Source organism: Pseudonaja textilis, chromosome 7, assembly GCF_049901715.1.
Source record: "Pseudonaja textilis isolate UNSWEBS1 chromosome 7, rPseTex1.2, whole genome shotgun sequence".
Classification (NCBI taxonomy): Eukaryota; Metazoa; Chordata; class Lepidosauria; order Squamata; family Elapidae; genus Pseudonaja; species Pseudonaja textilis.
Window position 1 is genome coordinate 23,986,872 of NC_141996.1, and position 24,593 is coordinate 24,011,464.

General features: G+C 34.0%; 1 protein-coding gene across 1 annotated transcript in view; it reads left to right on the top strand.

The window, feature by feature from the left end:
- NBEA (neurobeachin) overlaps positions 1-24,593 on the top strand; it is a 166,210-nt gene that overhangs the window by 74,438 nt on the left and 67,179 nt on the right. Inside the window, exons 24-29 of the mRNA XM_087937881.1 lie at positions 2,484-2,637; positions 8,502-8,682; positions 12,983-13,113; positions 14,359-14,466; positions 17,665-17,833; positions 21,419-21,514. Coding sequence (XP_087794007.1) covers positions 2,484-2,637; positions 8,502-8,682; positions 12,983-13,113; positions 14,359-14,466; positions 17,665-17,833; positions 21,419-21,514 — 839 coding nt within the window. The remainder of the gene's footprint in view (positions 1-2,483; positions 2,638-8,501; positions 8,683-12,982; positions 13,114-14,358; positions 14,467-17,664; positions 17,834-21,418; positions 21,515-24,593) is intronic.

Here is a 24,593-nt window from a genome sequence, read left to right on the forward strand (position 1 = left end):
AGAGTTGACCAAGAGAATTCATCGCAGAGCCCTCTCTAAGATTACCTTTGTTCTTAATCTGTCGAAAAACAGGATTGCCAAACAGATTGTGTCCCTCATTGAGGATAATTCTCTACTATTTGATAATTGTAATCCTCATGTAAAGTTTTATAGCTGCTTATGATAACTTATCCAAGATATCAGTAGCAAATTGGAAGAGTCGCAAGGTGAGCCTAAACTGAATTCATGAATATGTAGTTGATTTTCAGTTATTTGTTATTGATGTGGATAGGAATGAAGCTGCTCTGATTGACCAGGAAACTTGCTGATGAATTGAAACAAACCAAAAACTTTAGATCAATTGTTTCAACGTTGTTGGTTATAAGATGGGTAGCTATATAAATGTTTTAAATAAAATAATATTTTATTTTATTTATAATAATATTATTAATTGAAGGGTAATTGAAGGAATTGAGACGTAGAGGAAATAATTTTACATCCTCTCTTTATTTCAATCTCCTTCTCTGTGGCTTTCACAACCTTTCTTTGACTCAGTCACCCTTTCTTGTGGCTTCCTTGGCCTCCAGTTCTGAAGAAGGCAGTGAAGAGGTCCCTGTTCTCAACAGAGATAAAAGAATGTGTGATTTCAATTTGTATTTCAACTGTAGAAGCTTAGAATATATAACTAAGATGTACATGATTAAAGTACAGACATCTGAGCCAGTTACACATTGCTGTAGCATGAAACTGCAGGCCATACAACAAACTAGTGTTCTCTAGAATTTAATCTTCAGGAAGTTTCTTAGGCTCCACTTCCATAAGTTTGGCACAGAAGCTTTCAGACAATTAAGAAGTCACAATACTGACAAAAAGCAAGTGCTGTTTATTATTCTTTATACACTCTCTGGTGTAGAAATACAGCTGTCTACTCCTTCAGACTCTGGTGTAACAATGAAATTCATATGAATTGCTCACAGAGTTATCAGAGAAAGCCAAGCTTGTGGAAACAATTGCCAAACAATTGTTTTGAGCTACTGCTGTTTTGCAATATACAATTCTACAGCTGAAAATAGATCAATATATGAATTTTTTTGTCATTCTGCATCACAGGTTCTATTCATGTCTAGTCTTGGACATAAATTGTATGTATTGTCCATGGGGAGCAAGACACAATATTTTTCCATATCAAAAGTTTCAGTAGTGCTATTTGCATGTAACCCATCCTTTCCTTTATCACTCTTCTGAACCTATGACCATTAGAGATCAATTACCCCATGTCTCTTCAGAATTGGTGAACTACTTAGGAAGGCATGCATATTTGCCAGATTCTATTTGGCAGGTGCTCTAATTTGATCAGAATGAAAAAGAGTTATGAATATTTAACAGATTTTTATATGTATAACAAATTTAATCTTCTCCAGATTTGTGAATATTTTGTTGGTGTTTTCGACAATTATATACTGATAAACTCAGGCTCTGCTTTGCACAAGTAATATCGGAAATGACTTTTCTGAACACTGACTTTTTTCTAAGTTGGAAAAATATGGATTTGATCTTCCCAGTTGGACTGTTTGGGTTACTGAACATCTACAATCATGATACAAAAACAGACATCTAGAAATATGAACTATGTCCAGTGTTTTCTGTGCTTTGCTAATTTCTATAGAGCTGTTCTCCAACTTTCATCAGAGGAAAGGGAAATTTTTTGCCTTATGCTTATCCACTCATATCTGTCAGCGGGCCAAGGCTGTTCTTGCAAAATTAGCAGGTTTCCTTTAGTCATTTTACTCCTTTAATCCTGGGAAAGGAATGTGAGAAAGAGAGTCACAATAAACCTTTGTTTATTCTGCAAGATGTAAGTGGGGGCAGATGGGAACTGCAGGCTTTTAAGATTTTGTTATATGTAAGAGCAATGAAATTGAATTCTGGTATTTCTTGCTGTATCTATTTCCTGATATAGCCTACCTTGAAAAACTGGCAGTTTTGAATTTTGAAAGCCTGTTTTTCTTTCTGATTTCTTTTAGAATTTCTTTCATGGATTCCTTTACAGCAACATTGCCACATTGTTCTTTAGTGCACAGGATCTTCAGGGATTTTGTCTCCAACTTCCAAAGCATTTTAGTTTAAAGCTTTCTTGATTAGGTCTTCCATGCTTTAGCTACTATATATTTTTACCAACTATTTGAGTTGCAATCCATATTATTGCAGCAGTCCTTCATCTAGATTGGATAACAGCAGTTTATATCTCAGTTCCTTCTCTAAATGGTTTTTGATCAGCTTGTGAGACATGTATGTATGTATGTATGTATGTATGTATGTATGTATGTATGTATGTAACTTGATATCACAAAGACGATAAATGTTATTAATGGGTACATGTATATGTGTTGTTTATTGTTTTTCAATGGTTTCCAATTTGATTGATTTATGTGATTTTGATCTTTCCAATCGCAACTGCCTTTATAGTTTTACTTATAGTCTTTTTTTTCCTTTTCTTTTAATAGTCATTCCACAAAATCAGTTATGGACTTTGTCAATAGTAATGAAAATATTATTTTTGTACATAATACAATCCACCTCATTTCTCAAATGGTAGACAATATTATTATTGCTTGTGGAGGAATTCTGCCACTGTTGTCTGCTGCAACATCCCCAACTGTAAGTACAATATTTCCCTCTAATGGATATGTTGCAAATTGCACTGTGTATTAGTAACACTTGTTTTGAACATGATTTTCTATATATATATATATGTATACAGCTTTATTAGCTAGGTACACTGAAAAAATAAATGGTTCTAAACAAATTATATTGCTCTGTTTCTATATCATAATCCTATTCTTCCCTAGTACAGCTTTATAAATTCCTTTTTGTAAAACAGCTAGTACAGCTTTAAATGCAGATTTGGCATAAGAGCTATTGTCTCTTTAAAAGTTAGTCATAAAATAGCATATTCTGCTAAACAGGCAGAAAGAAGATTTGGTTTAACATGAAGTCATTTGTAATATCCTTACATTTTGAAATGCGAGTAAACCTCATTGAAATAATGCTATTAATATCATTTAAAATATAATTGTTTACTTTATCTCAATATATTATTTGCTTTCTTTTAGAAAAGACTGGTATATCTCACCAAAATATAATTTGAAACATTCAAAAGTGATTTGACTGCCAAACCTGAGACCCTGTTGATTATGCCGAGTTACAGATTACATCCTTAGAATGCTGCTCAGCAGCCCTTCTTCAGGTCACACAGACCTTCCTTGGGAAGGGTGACATGGAGACCAATCTCCAGGGCTGCGTAGAGGAATTTTCAAGACATTTAGAAGATAAAATTGCTTGGATTCATTCACAGTTGAATTCCAAGTGTGGAAGTCTTGTGAAGATGCCCAGAGAAATTGACTTATCCAGTTATCTGGGAGTGGTTTGATTCTGTTGGGCATGAGGAAGTGATAGGTTCTACAGAATACAAATATCACCACTTGAGTATAAGATCTTTGCTTCTCTTGGATCTTAAGGCCACCCAGTTGGTATCGTGTGGGTGGGTCCATGTGTTAGTTAATTTATCTTTATTGGAGGGGGTGGTTCCAGGCTCCTTTTAAAGAGGTGCTGGTATGCTCCTACTTAATAAATCATCACTGGATCTTTCCTTGTTAGATAATTTTTGTCCAGTCTCTCACCTGCCCTTTTTAGAAAAAATGGTCAAGAAATGGTGGTGTGGCAACTCTAGAAGATCCTGGAGGAAAGAAATATCATGACCCTATTCAGTCAGATTTCAGGCCTAGATATAGGACTGAAACTTCATCCTTATGAATGATCTCTGGCAGGAGTAGAACGATGTTTGCTTCCACCTTTGCTCTCTTTGACCCTTCAGTGGCTTTCTATACAATTGATCATGGCATTCCTTTAGGCTCACCTGAGGAGTTAGGGTTAAAAGATAACAGATAATCAGAGTTGGAAGGGACCTTGTAGATCATCTAGTCCAACCACCTGCCCAAGCAGGAGACCCTACACCATTTCTGACAAATGGCAGTCCAATCTCTTCTTGAAAGTCTCAAGAGATGGCGCTCCCACAACTTCTGAGGGCAAGCTGTTCCATTGGTTGATTGTTCTCACTGTCAGAAAGTTTTTCCTTATTTCCAGGTTAAATTTCTCCTTGTTCAGTTTCCATCCATTATTCCTTGTCTGGCCTTCAGGTGCTTTAGAAAATAGCTTGACCCCTTCGTCTCTGTGGTATCCCCTCAAATATTGGAAGACTGCTATCATGTCTCCCCTGGTCCATTTCTTCACTAGACTAGCCAAGCCCAGTTCCTGTAACGGTTCTTCCTATGTTTTAGTCTCCAGTCCCCTAATCATCCTGGTTGCTCTTCTCTGTACTTTTTCTAGAGACTCAACATCTTTTTTTATAATGTGGTGAACAAAACTGGATGTAGTATCCTAGGTGTGGTCTTACTAAGGCTTTATAGAGTGGTATTAGTACTTCCCTTGATCTTGATTGTATCCCTCTGTTAATACAATTTAGGATTGCATTAGCTTTTTTGGCGGCGGCTGCACACTGCTGGCTCATATTTAGCTGGTTGTCCATAGCATAGTTTGGTGCTGATTCACTTTTTTCCTCTGAGGCCAGTCCCAATCAATGTTAATAAGGATGAGGTATCACCAATATAATAGTGATACCTAATATCTTCATCTTTCATCTTTTTGTGGTGTGTGGGCGTCTGAATGGGGCTGAGGGGGTCTGATGGGGGAACTACTGAACCTCAGTAAAACAGAGTAGCTGTGGATGGGTCCCTCTGTACCCAAAAGTTTATCATCTTTGGTTTTGGATGGGGTTGCACCAGGCCAGACAGATCTGGTATGTAACTTGGGAGTGTTCTTGTATTCACAGCTCTTGCTTGATGAGCAAGGGGCAGCTGTGGCTAGGAGGCCCTTTGCCTGACTTTGCATTGTATGCCAGCTGTGCCTTTTCCTGGACAGGGAGGCTCATGCCCTGGTCATCTCCTGACTAAACAATGTGGTGTACATGGAGCTACCCATGAAAAGTATCCAGAAACTTCAGCTAGTGCAGAGTATGGCTGCATGAGCCATACTGCCCCCCCTCCTAAGATACATATAATACCCTTGCTCCATGAACTACACTTCGTACCGATTCATTTCTGGGTCCAATTCAAGGTGTTGGTTATTACCTATAAAGCTGTATATGATGTAGGGACAGGTTATCTACAGAATTGGCTTCACTCCATCTCATCATACCCTCCCAATTGATCAGACAGATAAGGTATATTTCACACCCCATCAGTTAGAGAATTTTAACTGGAGGAGCCTTCTCTGTTGCTATCCCCACATTGTGGAATGTTCTATAGTGAGGAAAGCCCCCAATCTCTTGACCTTCCACAAAGGGATCTGTGGCCTTGTGTGGGAGGGCACAGAAGATCATGAATGTGGGGCTGGTTAGGTCCATGACTGCCCCCCATCTTATAATAGGTAATATTAATTTGTACCCTTTTGATATTTAATTGCCATTAGTCTATAATTTTAAAAAGTTTAATTCTAATTTAATATTAACATTTATAGATTGTTTTATTTATCAATTATATTACCATCCAGTCCCTCTTGAAGAAGATGGACAGTTTAGAAATATTAAATATAAATATATACATACATACCTTAGATTTAAAATATAAACACAATTCAGAGAAAACACAGATGTTGATTTGGTAAAGTTGATAGATAACAGTGTTGCTTTATCTACTAACGTGATGAGCATATTTCATACTATTATAACTGATGTCTAATGGTCTGCTGTGCTAGTTTTTTTTTTGAGCTAAAAAAATATCATTTGAGAAATTGTTCTTAATATTATTCACATAAACTACAAATCAGCTTCTAGTCAGAATTGTTTTGTATAATTGTTTTGTATAAAAGCTAAAGAAATGTTAGCAAATTATAAGATTTTTGCCAAGTGACAAATTTCTGGATCATATAATGTTAGTGTACAATGTATAACTTAGAAGTGACCATTGTGTTATATCTATCTATCTATCTATCTATCTATCTATCTATCTATCTATCTATCTATCTATCCAATCAATGTTGTACTAATTACTTATTAATTTGAGTTGTATCAATTACAGTGGTGCCATATAACAAATTAAAGTTTAGAAAACAAGTTTTTAAAAATTGACTTTTAAAATTGTGAATTAATACCTGATTTTTAAAATATTACTTTCTGTTTTGCATTGTATTTTCATTTGACTGTAACATTTCTTTTTCTTTTTGTTGTGATCTGTGGTCTGCTTTGTCTATTGCATGTCCAGGGTTCTAAGGTTAGTATTATTGTTACAAGTTTCAGTTTTTGTTTTTAGAATTAGACATTTTTTTCTGTGTGCAATTTTTAATTATTTAGTCTCTTTTGATAAAAATGGAGATGCATTATTCACAGGTTTTGATTGTATAATCTAACTATATGAGAGTTAAAGCGAAATTCCGAAGGCCTCACTTAAGTACAACATAGGGACAGAGGGAGGGAGGGAGAAGGGAGGGAGGGAGGCCCGGAGGGAGAAGACTTTGACTTTGCATTTCTATTTTGCTTCTTTGAGTTCATGTTACCTGTTCTGTGTTTCTTAACTCTTGGGCAACATGAACTAAGGATCTTGGCTCAATAAACAGGGAATGATTTAATTGCAACGGGATAAGGAGAAAACTGAACAAAATGCTTTCATCTTCAATAATGACATTTAAAAAGGCTAAATATTTTTTCTCTATCAAAAGAACCCTTTGAATGGAAATAACATTTTTGCATTGTTTCAGTTCAAATTGCAGATGAAATGCTATTATGATTGATAAAACTCTTATAAAATTACTTGCAAATTTCAATTGATAACATTAAAATGTGCAACCTGAATAATATTTCCTAATATGAATAAACAGTACTGTCACTTTAACTTCAGAAGGTTAGCGGCAAAAAAGCAAACATGATACTTTAAAACAAAAGGGTTTATTATAGCTTTGCTTTCATCGGTCTAACTTAATGAAGTTTCTTGTGGCTAACAAAAGCTTTTAACATAATAAATATCTTAGTCCTTAATATGTTCATAAATTACCAGTAAGGCACTTTGTTGATTCTTCTATTATCTGGAATGCATTGAAGAAGTTCTGTATAAAATAGTTCTGTATTTTTATACTAAACATAACAACAAACTGTTCTGTGGCCTTGTTGCTAAAATTATGCAGATGCTAGTTAACATGCCAAACCTTCTGACTAAATGAATTGTCTAATGGAAGAGTAATGAAAGCTTTCCATAGAGCAAGTCACTATTTTTCTTGTATTTTAATGAGAAATGAGTCCTGTTTCAGTATTTGCAGTGTTCCACTATGAAAATAGACTTTTCTATTTTGGTTTTAATTAGTGAAGACTAATGTGTGTGTGTGTGTGTGTGTGTGTGTGTGTGTGTGTGTATACATGCATACATACACATACACATTCTATAAATGAAATGTGGATTTTAATAAATTAGAAAGGTGTGATTTTGAGATCTGTCGCTCTCACACACACATACACACACATACACACATGCACATACATCACACAAACATAATATATTTTGGTTTTATACAAAAATAATAGAATATTTTTGTAGAAGTGATTACAAAATTATTTCTCATAGCATACCATTGTTAAAAGAGATACTGCTGCTTCTGAAACATGGAAAAATGAATATTGTTAATGTTTTAAAAAGTGTTTTGCTACATTATTACAAGACATAAATAATACATTATTTACGTGCATTATATTTATACAGTATTAGTGAAATTATTTACACTCTAATATTAGATATTTTAAAAAATGAATTTTAAAAGAATTGTTATATGAATAAGATTCACAAAACTATCTTTGGAAAATTACTTATAATTTATGCCAAGTAATTCCTTTGCAACATTATATCCCATCTTCCATAAAATTACCTTTAAAAACAATTGCATAAACTATGTGTGTCTTTGTGGATGTAGGCATACATTTCATGCAGTTAAATGTGGCCTACTAGGAAGACTTTCATGAAAGAAACAGCTATCTGTTATTTTTTTCTAATATTCTAGGTAAAATATGAACTGTACTTTTTATGTACACATGGCCAAGAATGCTTTTTTTCAATTCTGGTCAAAATCTTACATCTACATAATATGTCATATTCATGATATTTTGCTGTTAATTTGGAGTGAGAAGAAACCCATTTATTCAATTTCTTATTCACTTGTATTCCTTTTATGGAAAATTGAAAATCCATTCTGTTTTAATCTATATGCTCACTTTATTGAAGTTAGTTCATATAAATAACTTTTGTTCTAGTGATTTCTATAGTATGCATGAACAAATAATTTTTCATATTTGTTGCTATTTTACATTTTTTCTTCTGTTTCACCATCGTCAACATGTAGAGAAGAAATGAAATAAATGCTTGTACATATAATGTATTCACATGTGTGCCATATTAGAAATCTAACGTTAAGCCTTTCTTTTCAAGACGGAATTGGAGAATATAGAAGTAACTCAGGGTATGTCAGCGGAGACAGCAGTAACTTTTCTCAGCCGGTTGATGGCTATGGTTGATGTACTAGTATTTGCCAGTTCACTAAATTTTAGTGAAATTGAAGCTGAAAAAAATATGTCTTCTGGAGGTTTAATGCGACAGTGTCTAAGGCTTGGTAAGTTTCCATAGAACAATTCAGTGCACCAGGTATTATATATAAACCAATTAAACTAGATATTAGTATTGGAAAGGGAAAAAAAAACGTATACAGTATGTGGAAGCTCACTTGATTTGGGGTAAAAAAGAATATTTTGTGGAATGTTAACATTTTTAACCTACCCGGTTATAGAGAGACTTTTGATTTAGTAATTGTATTTTAACACAAATAAATTTCTAACGAAAAAATAGCATTATCATTCAATCGTGTGATGTGTTAATGGGGTTGGCTTCTTTTGAGGCTATTTCTGCTTTTCCTCATCTTTAGGGAAAATATTTTGTTCTAGATATTACAGGCTCTCACAAATATAGAAATTAGTAACAGTTGTCTGTAGCTAAATGTTCTGTTTTATATCGTCATTTATTTTTCTTCTGATAATTACAATACATCTGTATAAGAAACACATTTTAAGTATATTTTTAAGCAAACAATTGATAACCTATTATACTGCTCTAAAGTATTATAAGTTACCATTTTTTTTAGTACTGGAGTACATAAGCTATCGAAGATGTGTTAGCCATAAATAAAAATATATAAAATCTGGAGCCTCAGTATTTTTATAGCTGAAGTTCTATAAAATAGTTGCAAATTGTCATGTTTTCTAAGAACTCATTATTAAGTAAGTTGGTTCAGAACCAGGGAAGAAAAAGATGGCTGATTTTTCAATTCCTGGCAATTGCATTAATTTAGTGGTCCTGTATTAGGGAACAGAGGGCTTTGAAGAAACAGGATAGAAAGAGTATTGATGCTTTGGAACTTTTGTTTTGGAGAAGACCCTTAAGAATAATATGGACAGCCAAGAAAACAAAATGATCATTGAACAAACCAACCCAGAGTTCTTACTAGAGGCATAAATATTCAGGCTCTTTGGACATGCTTTGCAAACACTTAGCTCTCTGGAGAGGACTAATGCTGGGAAAGGTGAATGAAGAGAAGCAACAACAGTGGTTGGACTCACTGTTACAGTGGTGTTTGCTGCCTCCTTGGAAGACCTGAGGGAAAATCATCTTGGAAAAAAAATGTGGTTGCTAAGATAAATACCAATTTGCAAATATCTAATTATAATCATTACCTTCAATTATGTGTAATTCATCTCTAATAAGAGCTTTACTTTGTGATAAAATAACTAAGGAATCTGTTGACTGAAAAATATGGACCTTCTTCCACTTTTGTCTTTTCCTCTTTTTGGGTGTATCATCTTTACATTTTTGATAGTTTTTTTAGCATAATTTCTTTTCATTAAACAAGACTGCACAAATTTGATAGATAAATTAAGATATTAGATACATTAAAAGTGCTTGGGTATCATAATTTAAAATAAACTAACTAATCCAGTATGAGAGAAAAAGTGTAAAGAAATGGAGATCTTAAATCTAAACATGATTTATACATATTAAAATCATGAAATAAACTTTTAATACTGTCATCCTTTATGGTAAAAGTCTAAGCATTTCTCTTTAAGATCTAAATCTTAAATTTGCTTCAAAATTAAAAATTCAAGAAAAAGTTCCTTGTGTCAGAGCTCCCTCTTGTGGTTCTAAATATCTCATGAGATTCATAAAAAAGAAAACATAATAGCACCAAATAATGTATAGACTAAACAAAGATGGTTGGAGGAAAATAAAATTCAGATATGGGAAGCAAAGTGGTCATCATCATCATCATCATCATCATCATCTGTGATTGATCTTATCTTGCTTATAAATCAGTTCATCATTCTAAGAACTATTAAAAGAAGATTATTATAAAAAATATTATATGAATGGTCAACCCTATTGGTCAACCCTATCCCCCCCAAAGAGATAAAAAGATGCATAATGAAAAAGACTTAAGGATTATTAAGTGAATTTTAATCAAAACATGAAGGTTTTATTTGCAAGGGCCCCATTGTTCATCACCTGAATAAAAGTATAATTTGAATGATTTCTTTAAATAAATTCTATGTCTGTGTAATGGGCCACTACCTAGAGTTGAATTTGGAAATAAAATTAGATTGTTTTAAGACTCAATTTGTATTTATTCTTGTTGCTTTTGAAACAATAACAGAAAAAAAGAAAAAAGGGACAAAACATAAAGGTAATCATGGATATAAATACATTATCAAGAAAAAAGACAGAGTAAGAAATATTTTAAAAAGGAAAGAATGACAACAGAATAAACAGAAAGGAAGCCAAGTATAATGTATCATTAAAACAGTAAACTGTTATATAATTAAATAATTTCAATTCTGTATATGCTTGCCTAATGTAAATATTATGCTTTTAAAGTTTGCATTAATGATAAACATAACAAATTAATTAAATTTAACACAAGGGTAAAACACTTGCATTAAAAAATATTGTAGGCAAGACACTGGGAATTATGTTACCTTCAGTTCAGGCAACCCAAAAGACAAAGCTAAATAAATTGAAAGTTAAATTATTTTCCCAAATAAGTGAAATAGACTTATATAAAAATAACCTGAAGTTCAGAAATACACCTGAGGATTTGAGGAAAGAAATAAAAAGCTTATTCAAAACTTGACCTGGATATAGAAGAAACTTCAAAAATTCAAGAAATTAACAAATGTATTTAAATTTATAAATTGTTCATGTTATAGGCACTCCATTTTTTCCATCTGCCTCAGACTATAAAATAGCTATATTCCAAGAAGTTTGTATTACCTTTTTAAATACACATAATTTCTTTAGGTGTTTGATTTTTTTAATCAATTGAAATAGGAAATTAATCCTATTAATAATTGTTGAGGAATAGTTTAATTTGATTTGAAATAGAAGCCATTGGGTCTAGTTTTTAGATTTCTGTCTCTTCTTAATCTTTAATCTCGTTTTATTGTAGAGAATGAGCATTTTTATGGGCACCCTTAGTTCACTATACAGAAACTTTGCTCTCTGTATGAGTGGAGTAGTTCTCTTGTATCTGAACAGTTGACAGAAATCAATTGCTTTGATTTTTTTTGTATATTTTGTGTATTCAACTGAAGGTGCAGCTGACAGAATGTCAACTGTGTTCCCAGTTTTAAACTCTGCCAACATTTCTTGGCTATAAGATTAAGGCAAGTTTGTTTTTGAAAATTCAAAAGCTTGAAACTTTATTTGTACTAATAAAAATATTTCCTTTAAGGAATTTGGAATTCATTTTATCTAAGAGTTCTCAACTTTAACTATTACCTTATGTATATCAGATTACCCGATAGTTAGATGAATGATAGGCATTGTTTTAATCAGGTGTTTCCCCCTCTCTTTATGTGTCATGGGGCTTCAGTCAAATGGGTATGGTTGCCAATGCTACTTTTTTTAACCCCTACAGATAGTTTTAGCTCTGGTTCCTCTTTGTGCCTCTTATGGTCTTTCAAGATTGTGTCACCCAATTTCGAATAAAATGCTAAGTAATACCATGACATTTTCATTCTATTTCTTACTAAAAAAAAAAAAAACAGATACATTAGGCATCTGTTATATCTTATATATCTTATGTAACAAAACGAAAAAGAACTTGAACCTTCTTTTGCCCTTCACCCCCTTTTCAGATATCATCATAGCATCATTCACTATGGTTTTCAGGTGACAAAATAATTATACCTTTGAAAATATTTAGTTCCCACATATTAAAAAGCTTCCCTGAGTTCTACAATACATACTTTGATCATCAGTTGGTCTTAAAATCACAAACAGAAGTATAATTGTTACAATTTGTTTTATTCATTTGCCAAAAATTAAGCCTTGTTAAAGATAATGTCACTGCTACGTACCCTCTGTATCCACTAATTTGTCATATATCTGCTTTATATAGTGCATTTCCTTATATGTCAAAATACTGTACATTTTTTTCTGCTCTTTGTTTTTTGTTCTTTTTTTAACCACCTTAGTTATATCTTACCTTATTGTTCTTTCATATGAAATTCATGGCCTTCACTGAGATAATTTACATACAGTATTTCTTCCCCCTTCCTTCCTATTTTACATTAAAAATACTTAAACATATTCAGTTATGTAATTTCTCCTGTTGCTGTTAAATATTCAGCAATAGCAAATACATATAAATATACAAAATAAATACATAAGATTAAGAAACACATCTAATACTAATCTTAATTTATCTACTCCTAAATACATCCAAACATAATAATCCTACATACTATAGTAATTCATTTTGATAGAATTTGCATTATGATTTATTTATTTCATTGCTATTTTAATGGCTTTATTAATGCATAGTAGTTGTAAATAATATGCATATATATCTTTTGATTACTTAGTTTGTTGTGTTGCTGTGAGAAACTGTTTGGAATGTCGACAAAGACAAAGAGAGAAAGTAAACAAATCTTCACTAATCTGCAGTAAAACACAAGAGACTCTTCAGGGCATAAGTGCAACTACTACTACCAAGGTAAAATATTTTTTTTTTAATATATAACAGTCCATTAAAAGTGAATAGGAAAAGAGAGAAAAAACCCATTATCGAGTATATTAGACAGATAGGGATAACTTCACATTTTGATAATTCCAAAATTATTTTCTTACATATGTCATAATCTTGAGACAGGATTTGGATTTACTATGAACAGTTGCATTTATTATCAATATTCTTTACCACTTCAGACAAGTGGATCTAAGGGATTACAAAATTATCAGTGCTAGTATTGACAAAACAAATGACAATTTGTTGTGTATGGTTATATCATAAACAATTCCAGATCAGTTATAGCAGATTCATTCATTCATTCATTCATTCATTCATTCATTCATTCATTCATATTGTAAACACCCAACACCAATAAAATCTGGGCAACTTAAAAAAAGCAAAAAATCTGTAAAAACAGATAAATCATAAAACCATACATTCTGGACTAAAATGACCTTAAAAGTGACACAAATTAAACCAAACAGACTTTACCCAAATACAGTAGTACATTAATCCCAGCCAGATTTTCAAAGGTTTCTGGAACCCTAAGAGAGAGGCCACTGTCCATTTCTGTGTGGGATGCTATTCCAAAGCTGCCTTGTCCTACAAGGTTACAACATTTTGTAGGGGAAGTGCACTATACCTGCAGGAGCATACTAAGTAGGCAGAAGTGATTTAGGACAATTGGTCCCTCCTAAGATCTAATACTGTGTCTTATGTATTCTACGTACCTTCAGGTCTTCACAAGCTATCTGAACGTACTAATGAGTACATGTGTTTCTGCAGAAGGGAAATCCATCAAACAATGCTTGCTTCTGAGTCTGTCCTGCTGTAGTTCCTGGGAAATAATGAGTGTCTATAGGTGTGCCTGAGGGCAGGTAGTCTCCCAACTTCTTAGGTCCAATGCTATGAAGATTTAATAAGTTATTATTTGCACCTTAAATTGCACCCATAAACATGGACAACCAGTATAATGCTCATAGTATTGCTGTTGGATGACAATATTGGGACATTCTCATCAGTGCATGGGCATATAGGAGACAATTGAAACATAAACTGATTGCATAGTATTGGTTTTAGCACTGTTCTAGTAACAACCAATTGCATTGAAGTGCCAAATTTTAAATATAAAACCGGCTCTGAAATCAGTAAAATACAAATCACTTGTTTAGTGATAGCTTCAAGAGCTAAGATTAATTTGCTAAAACTATGCCATTATTGCATTTTTAGACTCCATTGGAAAATGTTCCTGGTAACCTATCTCCAATTAAGGATCCAGATAGGCTTCTTCAAGATGTTGATATTAATCGACTGCGAGCAGTTGTATTTCGTGATGTGGTAAGTATTATTATACTGTATTTAAAATCTGTGCTTTGTGTACTGATGGTGAACAGGTTCTTGTATATTTATCTCTGCCCAGTGTAGGAATTTATTATTTCAGCTTAAAAGTTTATCCCCATTATGATGATCCTTTGAAAAAGCTTTGGTATATTTCTGTCCAACTCTTTTCCTTACTGGTTAATTAAAGTAAAATTATGAATAACTTTTACTTTATTGAAAATGGATAAGCTGGAGAAATTTAGTATTGAAACTCAAGATGCATTTTTTGGAGCAGGTAGAATTTCTAAGATAAGTTTGGATTTACTTTAGTTGATAATCTGATTCCAACCATATTGGAAGCTACATACTTAATTTAATTTTTGTTGGACAGATCATTGTAATTTACAGATGGATATAGCATTAACATGTTACAGATTACTGATAATACCTAACCTTTTTAGGGATCAGTGGATGATAAAGATGGCCCACACAAACCACTGATGTATCAGGTGGATTCCTGATTCCTTTGTTAGATTTACTAATCAACCAAGCCTTTAAAATCAGAACAGAATATAACCAATTGAAATTACTTACACTATTTTTGACTGCAACAACTCCTTGGTTTTCTGCAATAGTGGGAAATAGGAATAGTGGGAAATAGTTAAGAAGATTTGTGATAAATAGCTTGACTTGTAGAATTTGTGGCCGCTACATTGCTGGAGGTTTCCAAGAAAATATTGGACAACCATTTGTCTAAGATGATATGAGGACTCCTGCTTTTGCCATGGGGTTGGTCTAGAAATCCTTCATGGTCCCTCCTAACTCTACAATTCTATGAAATAGTAGAGAAGGATGGGAGAAATATCTTTAAATGGCTATACAGTGACAAAGTTTTTTTTTTTAAAATGTTAGCACAGTTGGCCAGCAGAATCTTTTCAAACAGAACACTTCAGTTGGAGAAATAACTTTTTGAATTTCTACAAAATCAATTTGCAAAAGCTTCTCTACAAAATTGGATACATACATACTCTGTAGTATAAAATATAGTCATGCCTATGACAACTGCTTACAACTATTTTAATTGGTGGCTTTTAGTTTTCTGATCTGCTATTTGAAATTCATAATATATCCATAGTAAATAATACTTTAATACAGCTTGGGTAGGTGTTATATCTTTTTCTGGATGTTGCATATGTCATAGGTAACTTACTTATATTCACGTTGGGCTGCTATAATGCTTTGCATGAAGATGTTTCTGAAAATCATTTGAGAATTACAAATAGTTGCCTGATAATAGTATCATTTTAGTTTTGCATCTCCATTGCTGTTAAGTTTCTCATTTGATGCAGTTTAACGTTCTGGTATGAATAGTGAAGGCTAAGATATGTATCCCTATATTTTCAGAAATATGATTAGTCGAATAGCCTTTTTATTACAATGTCCAAAGTACATAGAAAGGTGAAGTTCCTCTCTCTTTAAGTACAACCTTACAGCTAAGCCCTTTTTAATCTTACATACCTAAAATTATTTAATGTCTTTCAGTGCTTTCAAAGTTTTTAAAATTAATAGAAAATTCTGATATTATTTCTCAATTTTTAGATCTGTAGTATATGGTTTTAAATTTAGAGAGGGGTAAAGAGAGAGAGAGAGAGAGAGAGAGAGAGAGAGATCCTCCGGATCTTCAGTGAAAACTAGACTAACATGGATGGACATAAGTAATGATTAGATAAGTTGAAGAATTTATTTATTTATTTATTTTAATTTATTTGCTATCCAAAAACTCTGGGCTGCTTACAACATAAAACACTGAAAAACATTAAAATCATTTGTTGCAAAAAACACAGCAGATAAAATCATGGACACAAGATGGCAAAGAAGGGAGTCGGGGTATGTGGGGTTGAATTTTAATTAGTCAAAAACCTAAGAATCCTTAAAGAAAATCAGTTTTGGACCAGTCCTATTATTTGGATTGGAAATTAGCCTGCATATTCATATAACTAAGAACCAGTTTGGTATCTTAGAAAGTGGAGGATCATGAGTTCTAAAACCAGCTTAGTGATGTTGGGCCAATCACAATCTTTCAGCTTTAGGAAGATGATATATAGTCAGAAGTACTGATAAATTTCTTTTCTAGTATTCCAAACAAAATAATTGTAATCCAAGTTTACAGAAAAGGGATTTGAATTAACATCATTTCTCATGATTCTTGAGAAGGATCATCTACATTTCTCTGTTTTACCTCACTAATAATTAGCATTGGTATCAATGGCAGTTTTAAAGAGTTTGGAATTAGTCTAACTTTTTCTGCATTGCCCTATAACCCAGGGCTATTTAGGTCAAGTTTTCCAGATGTATATATATTATTATTTAAACCACATTTTATTTTCCTATAGAATATTCTGTATTGGCCAGATGTGAGAGGACACACAAGAAATTTGTCTCCGGTGCATAAGCTCTCAGTATATATACCAGCAATAAAGTGATAAATCATAAATAATAAGATACAATCATAAACCATAAGATACAACCAACAAGTGTTAGTCATAAGATATCAATAGGAGTAGGTAATAGGAAAGGTGAGAAGGATAATAGTAATACAACAACATGGCTCTATTACAGTATTTGCACACTGTCCAGCATGAATTTTCACAGCTCTCCTATTTTGCTGTTACAAACATGTACAAAGTGCAGATGCAACCAAATCTTATTGCTCCACTAGATAGACAACAAATAGTGAGGAAAGGCCAAACCGAGTAGCATGATTCCTATTTTCTCTTCATAGGCATGATTAACTATTAAAAACATTTTATGGCCTCCTTCTAAGTTGCTCAGCCTTGTCCCACTTCCCCTCTGAGGGAAATCACAAACTGGCTTGAGAATCTCTACATGATATATTTGGTGTATTTGATTTTATTTAAAACTTTGGGGTAGTTTTCATATGTAATGCTCTCAGCTTCCTCTAAGATAATAATTTATGAAGACTAAGTCATACCCTTCTCTGACAGGCTATACATTCATATTGGGAAGGTGAAAGAAATGTTCATATATTTAAATGCCAGTCAAAGGAATGTTGGGACAATTGTCATACAGTAGCTTGTTTGTTTATTTTTAATGTTGGCAGTTTGCTCCATAGCATTTACTAAGAGAGGAAATGATAACTTTATTGGGTATTTTCATAGTATTTTATTTTGTGTATGTTTTTCTTTTCTTCAACAGGATGATAGCAAACAGGCACAATTTTTAGCTTTGGCTGTGGTTTACTTCATTTCTGTTTTAATGGTCTCCAAATATCGGGATATTCTTGAACCACAACGAGAAACTGCAAGGTCTGGAAGCCAGGCAGGTAGAAATATCAGGCAAGAAATAAATTCACCAACAAGTACAGGTACTGCTGTTTTTCAGTTAATGCTGAGGAACTGTTGGGACACTTGATTTTTGAATGTAGAAACTGAAGAATAAAGAATGCCTATTAACCTTTGAAAATATTTCTTGTTTTTCCATTGTTTTAACACAGGATGGTCTTAGGGACTAACTCTGACTAAAGTTTTATTGGCAGCAGAACGAGAGTTTCTTCCAAAGCATGTAATTAATTGCAGGACACAAGCTAATTACTTTTCCATTTTTTCCATAAAATCATTTTTATGTTCATCATGTGATTTGAATTCAAATCATAAGTTATGTAATTCCATTACTTTATGACACTTTAGCAGCTGGATATTTTTACACCATAATAATAGAAATAAATAAATAAAAATAAAACATATATTTTACTTGCACAAAATTCCAGATTTAATTTTTACTTTCTTTACTTCTCAACATCTCTAAGAAGAAAGAATCCCTGTCATCCCTGGCAAACTAGAGCATATAGTTTTACTTGGATATAGTGTCATTTGTATATTTACAATAACTGTCGACGCAGTATGATACAAACGCATTAGGAGAGAGAAACAGACATATTAATAAAATAAAAGTATTTTTTTACCTATAAGCATCTAGCTTGTAAAGACTTCCATTATTTGAAAGGTAGTATTTGCCATTTGGCAGCTGACTTCCATCACTCCATGTTGCCAGTACAGGAATCATCAGAAATTATAATTTAATCAGTTAAAGGAAATAAAAATACATTTTGCATAGATAAAAATGTAATTATCCACAAAATGGGAATAGTACTATATTTAGGCAGAACTGAAGCCTTTATAAACATTTGGAACATTTAGGTAAATTTTAGATACAGTACATGGCATGAAGGCATCTGTTATCTCTTAACAAAAATGGAATTAAATTTACTTTATTGGAGATCTGCAAAGCTAGCAGAAATTTTGTTGCTAGAAAATATGTCTAACTAATGTCCTAACTTTGCTAGTAAGGTACTTGTTTGGGAATTCTAGTATAATAGTGCATTTCTAGAAACTTGCTTTTAGTACTCTAATTGACTAGTTGATTAAGCTTTTATGAACATGATTTAGGTGCTGTTTGTTTCCAGAGAGCTAGATTGAAACTAGCTTGTACCCTGGGACATACTGCAGAGTCATAAATCTTTCTTTTCTCTGATGTGCATTTCTTTGGGAAGACAATATTTTAATATGCGTGTGAATTCTTACCTGTCAAACTTCTTTCTTCAGAAGCAGAAATGCTTTGGATCAGACTATTTAAAGACTCTCTCATTGGAATATTTTATTTATATTGTAGGCATTGGAAAGAGAGCCAAAATTGATGGCAAATCTTTCCCTTTATTTTGCCATCCCTCCATTCTTCTCATCTTTCTCCTTTATAGAGTTTTAATATTTTTTGTAAATAGCTCCCTTGCACATGTCTTTTTCAGGATTCAAACTCCCTTGCACATTTGTTTTATTGCAAATGGTACAAAAATATATATTCTAATAAAATGAATACAGCGAGCATTCTAATACTAGTTTGGATCAATTTCCATTTGTTTAAATTTAAACATAATTTAAAAAGAGAAATCTTATGAAAATCCAGTTCCTGAAATGTTTAATCTTTTTGTTAAATGCTTACTATATATAATGATATCTATATATCTTTTTCAATATAATCCTGTGTATTCATGTGTCTTCTTTCCAAGTATGTACCGTGTTTCTCCAACAATATGGCCTCCACCAATAGGAAGGCCCAGCATGATTTCTAGGCATGAGGTGAAATTAAGGCCCATCCCCAAAATTTAGACCTATTTAATCCATGCGTTTGCCCACCATTTCTCACATTGTTCATTAGAACTACACGAGGTAAAGAGAAATGGGGGGGAAGGGTGGGGTGGGGGTGAAAACTTGCCTTTAGGAGTGCCCTGCAGGTCGCCCAGGCTAGAATACCCCGATCTACCGATAGAACATCAGCTGATAGAAACTTCCCGAAGGCAGAGTCCCCAGCCGCTTCAGGGCGAGGCGTGGCTGCCCGTGTCCCCTTGCCATTAGGCAGTGTCTTTCAGGCGATGGAAGCTCCCCAAGGGCAATCACCAGCCACCGCTGCAAGGCCGCTTCTACCAGCCGATTGAAGTGGCTGGTGACTGCCCTTGGGGAGCTTCCATCGCCCGAAAGACACTGCCTAATGGCAAGAGGGACACGGACAGCCATGCCTTGCCCTGAAGCGGCTGGGGACTCTGCCTTCAGGGAGCTTCCGTCGGCCGATAGAAACGGCCTTACAGCAAGGGGAGTGTGTGTGTGCACTCGCCCCGAGGCTGCTTCTAACGGCCGATCGAAGTGGCTGGTGACTGCCCTTGGGGAGCTTCCATCACCCGAAAGACACTGCCTAATGGCGAGGGGACACGGGCATCCATGCCTTGCCCCAAAGCAGCTGCGGACTCTGCCTTCAGGGAGCTTTTGTTGGCCGATAGAAATGGCCTCATGGAGAGGTACGTGCGTATGGGCCGCTCTAGGTGGGGGAGGAAATTAAATCACCCCCCAAAAAACAGCCTAGCCTTTTTTTCAGGGGTCAAAAAAAAATAAGGCCTGGCCTTATTTTGTGAGAAACACGGTAGTAATAGAATTGGTGCCAAAAGACATTTTTAAAGTAACTAGAATAGATGAATTAAGCACAATGACTTTATTTCGTATACCCCCAAAAGGTGGTTTGTTTAAGGCTCCTGAATCTTTCAAGATTTCAGTATCATTAAGAAAAATATTTGAAAATAAAATCTGTAGCAGTTTATATGTTTTTTAAACTTGGATCTTGGGGTGTTATAAATACCTTATTGAGACATTAATTATCATACTACATGACAGAATTGATTCATGAAAAGTCTGATAACATAAGATAACATTGAACATTACCATCAGTTCACCTAATTAAAATAAATGTTTTGGATTTAAATTCTTGATGAATTTTGATAGGATTAAAAAATAAATAAATACATTGTGTGAGAATTATATTTTAAAAGTGTGTATGACTGTGCCATGTAAATTTAATATTTTCTTCCCAGATAAGGTTGTTTTAAAAAAATCAAGACATATTTTAGTTACTAAACATCATGTTGTTTCTATTACATTGTGAACTATTTTTATTTTAGAATAAAATTAGTGATTTCCATTGTTTATACATTAGAGTACATTATATATTTTCTTCATTCAAATCATGATTAAGTAATTAACTATTCCTGCATTAATTTTTTGTAAATAATAAAATTATATTGCTTATTTTTAGGAGATTTATCTTAGAATTCAGCTGTCATTTGTGGCTGTGCTACAGATAATGTATTTTTCTGTTTATATGTTATTTCATACATAAAACTATTCCAACTGTTTCTGTCTTATTTATGTATACCTGTCTTTCCATATAAATGTATTTTTTCTGTACGTTGTATTATTTGCAAGTATCTTATTTTTCTAGATTTATCCCTGATAAATTATTAGTGCCTTGTTTGCATGTTTCAATAACACTTCTGACATGGATCCTCAGTGGACCAAACTACCGGCAATAAGTAGCTGGCTCACAATTGACTCCATGATTTTCTTCACAGTTGTGGTTATACCATCTATCCCACACCCAAGTTTGAACCATGGATTCCTTGCCAAGTTAATACCTGAACAGAGTTTTACTCACTCATTTTATAAAGGTAATTTTAACATAACCTCCTATTCTTTACCATATTTATTTCATATTATATATTTCAAGAACTTAATTATAATATAAAGTCTTAATCAAGAAGATGATTTTTTGGGTTTCATATAAATCAGAGTTTTCTGGCAATGATACTATGAACATTTTCCATCTTGTTTATTAATAGTATTATAGGAGTGTTACAATTTTTAAATTTTAACAGTATTAACATTTAATACTGTAAAGAAATATAGTTCAACCCTTTAAAAGAATACTGCTGTATAAGGAAGTTATACAGTGCTATATTCCTGAAATAATTTGTTGCATTTTCTAAATTCTTTGTTTCTTTTAATTTAGAAACTTGTCTTTTTCTATATAGCTTCCAATTATTTTTACTTTCAGTAGGCAGACAATATGATTGAAGATAACATTGAGAACAATAATGTCATACAAAGTCTGTTTAAGAAATAAAGGAATGTTCGTTTAGATCAGAAGACAGGTGCCTTTGGCTTAGCGCAGTGAGAACATTTACTGCGGTGCAGCAAAATTCGAAGTATATAAAAAGGCAATCTAGTGAGTTTACGAAAACAAACACTTTTGAAGCCACAATTTTCTAGCTGAAAACTATTTCAGATAAAAGCTATATTTTCCTGAAATATGTAAGAGTTATAAAATATGTACACGCTTCACATTTGCAACACTAAACAACTATACACAATACATAAAGAAATGTGATCTCTTATTATCAGTGCCCAAAAATTAATCTCTCCAAAGCATGTACATCCATCTGCTCCATTATCCCTAAAATTACACATAAACATATTCAGCCTACCACAAAGTTGTATCACCAATTGGCTTTCCCCAAATCCTTACTAGTGCTCATCTATGTTGCCTATTTCTGTTCTTCCTAGCCATTCTTAGCACCTACCCTTCAGAACCTCTCTAGCCGTCTGAATAATAAGTGTCTTCTATTTAACCTTCAGTGTCTTCTGTTTATTTCCAAATTCTTGATAACATCTTGGTGCTTTCCTCAGTCCTTAAAATTTATGTGGCAGCCAATTTTCCCACTGTCTTATGTTTTGTTTTTCTTTCATTTTTATCGAGCTAGCAGAATGCCAAGTTTCAGTTGCCTTGTCTCTGTTGCCTTCTTTGAAAAAAATAGTTTTGATTCACATTTGTAGAAGTACGAGGTACTGTGGATAAGAAAAATGAAGAGTGAAAGACAAGCTGATAGTCCTAGGATTACTAGTTTTTAATTTAATTCATTAAAAAAGACTGTGTTTATTTCTTTTGGGTCCCAAAATAAGCACTAGGCCTTATTTTCAGGGAAACACAATTACAGGGTGATCAACCCAGCTGGGTGCCCCATCCCTCGGTGCAAATATAAGAGCCAGCAAGTGTGCGGGGACCAATGGTATACAGCAGCAGCTGCAGCCCACTGGTCCCTTGGTCAGTGCAATCGGGGGCTGCACAGAATGGAAGGCACAGAGTGGAAACCAGGCAATCCTAACATGCGGAGCGGAAGGCAGGTGATCTTGACATGTTGTGCGAGCTGCAGGCAAGCCGAGAGATGCGAAGATGAGCCTCCAGTGGCCCCTGACACTCCAGCCCACCACCGCTCAGCTTTCCTGTGGCCTGCATGTCGGGTCTGGATCATCTGTCTCTGCCCCACACCTCTGATTCTGTCTGCTGCCACACAAAGATGAACCTCCCGTGGCCATCTGCTGCTCTTGCCCACCGATGCTCGGCTTTCCTGTGGTCCACGCAGCGCATCCAGATCGCCTGCCTTCCCCCAAGTCTGCTTCCACCTGCTGCTTGCCCAGGTACTCAACTTTCCTACACTGCATGGACTGTGGCCCACACATGCTCACCACCTCCTATGCTGGCCACACCCACTAGAGCTTATTTTTGGAGTAGGGCTTATATTAGGCACACATGAAAAAACCCAGGATGGGGCTTATTTTAAGGGTGGGTCGTATATTCGGGGAAACAGGGTATTTGTTCTAAATGGACTGGGAGATGACTAGACTTTAGAATATTTTAATTTTTCCAGATAACCTCAGGTTGTAATCACATAATTATAAATTAGAGATTAAACTATAACTACTGTTTATTATAGGAATAAACATAAAATATTGAGGTATGAGAAGATTTTCTGCATTTAGGATCAGTATTCCCAGTATGGTGCCTATGGGTATCCTTCTGGTCCTACATATATTTAAGAGGCATTTTTAGAAAACAAAACATAAATAAAATGAACTTGGAGCTCACTGGTCTGGGCCCATGAAAGGAGTTATCTGAGGTGATAGTGAGCCTGAAAAACATATTGATTTGTGTTGATCAGTGCTATCAAAACTGCAGCTAGAATATAAGAAATTATTCTTCAAGAAATGTGCAAGAAATTATTTATTCTTTTTCAAAGGCAATTTTTCATTTTCTTTAATTCTATATTATTACTACAGGTGATCCTTGCTTAATGACCCCTTGTTCAGCAGCCATTTGAAATTATGATACCACTGATGAAGTGGTCATCAAAGTTCCGGCTATTGTAGCATCCTTGTGATCACATGATTACAATCTGGGCACTTGGCAACTGAGTCACAATTATAAAATTATAATTTGTGACCTTCATTGCTACTTCCACAAAGCAAAGTTAATGGGGAAAACAGCAGGTGGTCAAAAATAGCAATCACATGATATTGTGCTTAATGACACCATTATGTCAGGGGTGAAGAATTAGGACCATATGTTAAGTTTCAGTTAAGCTGGTTTATTGCTTTGCCTATGCAGAAGAATCTTGTTAACTCACCATCAGCACTAATTGGTGCTAGATAAGAGTTAATGGAGTACAAGAGATGCTAGATCTCTTGTGTGGGAATGTAACAACTCCAGGCTGATTCTTCTCTTCACTCCATCCCCAGTTTCTGCCTTTCCTTCTCCTACACCAAATAACTGTTTAATTATAGCAACTGGAAGTGCCAGAACTGCTGTTGCTAAGTGGTTTAGTCATGAACCATTGCACTTTACAACTGTGTTGTTTAGTGATGGAAATTGTCCTTGTTAATCGACAGCTATCTTGTACTGTTATAGTAGAA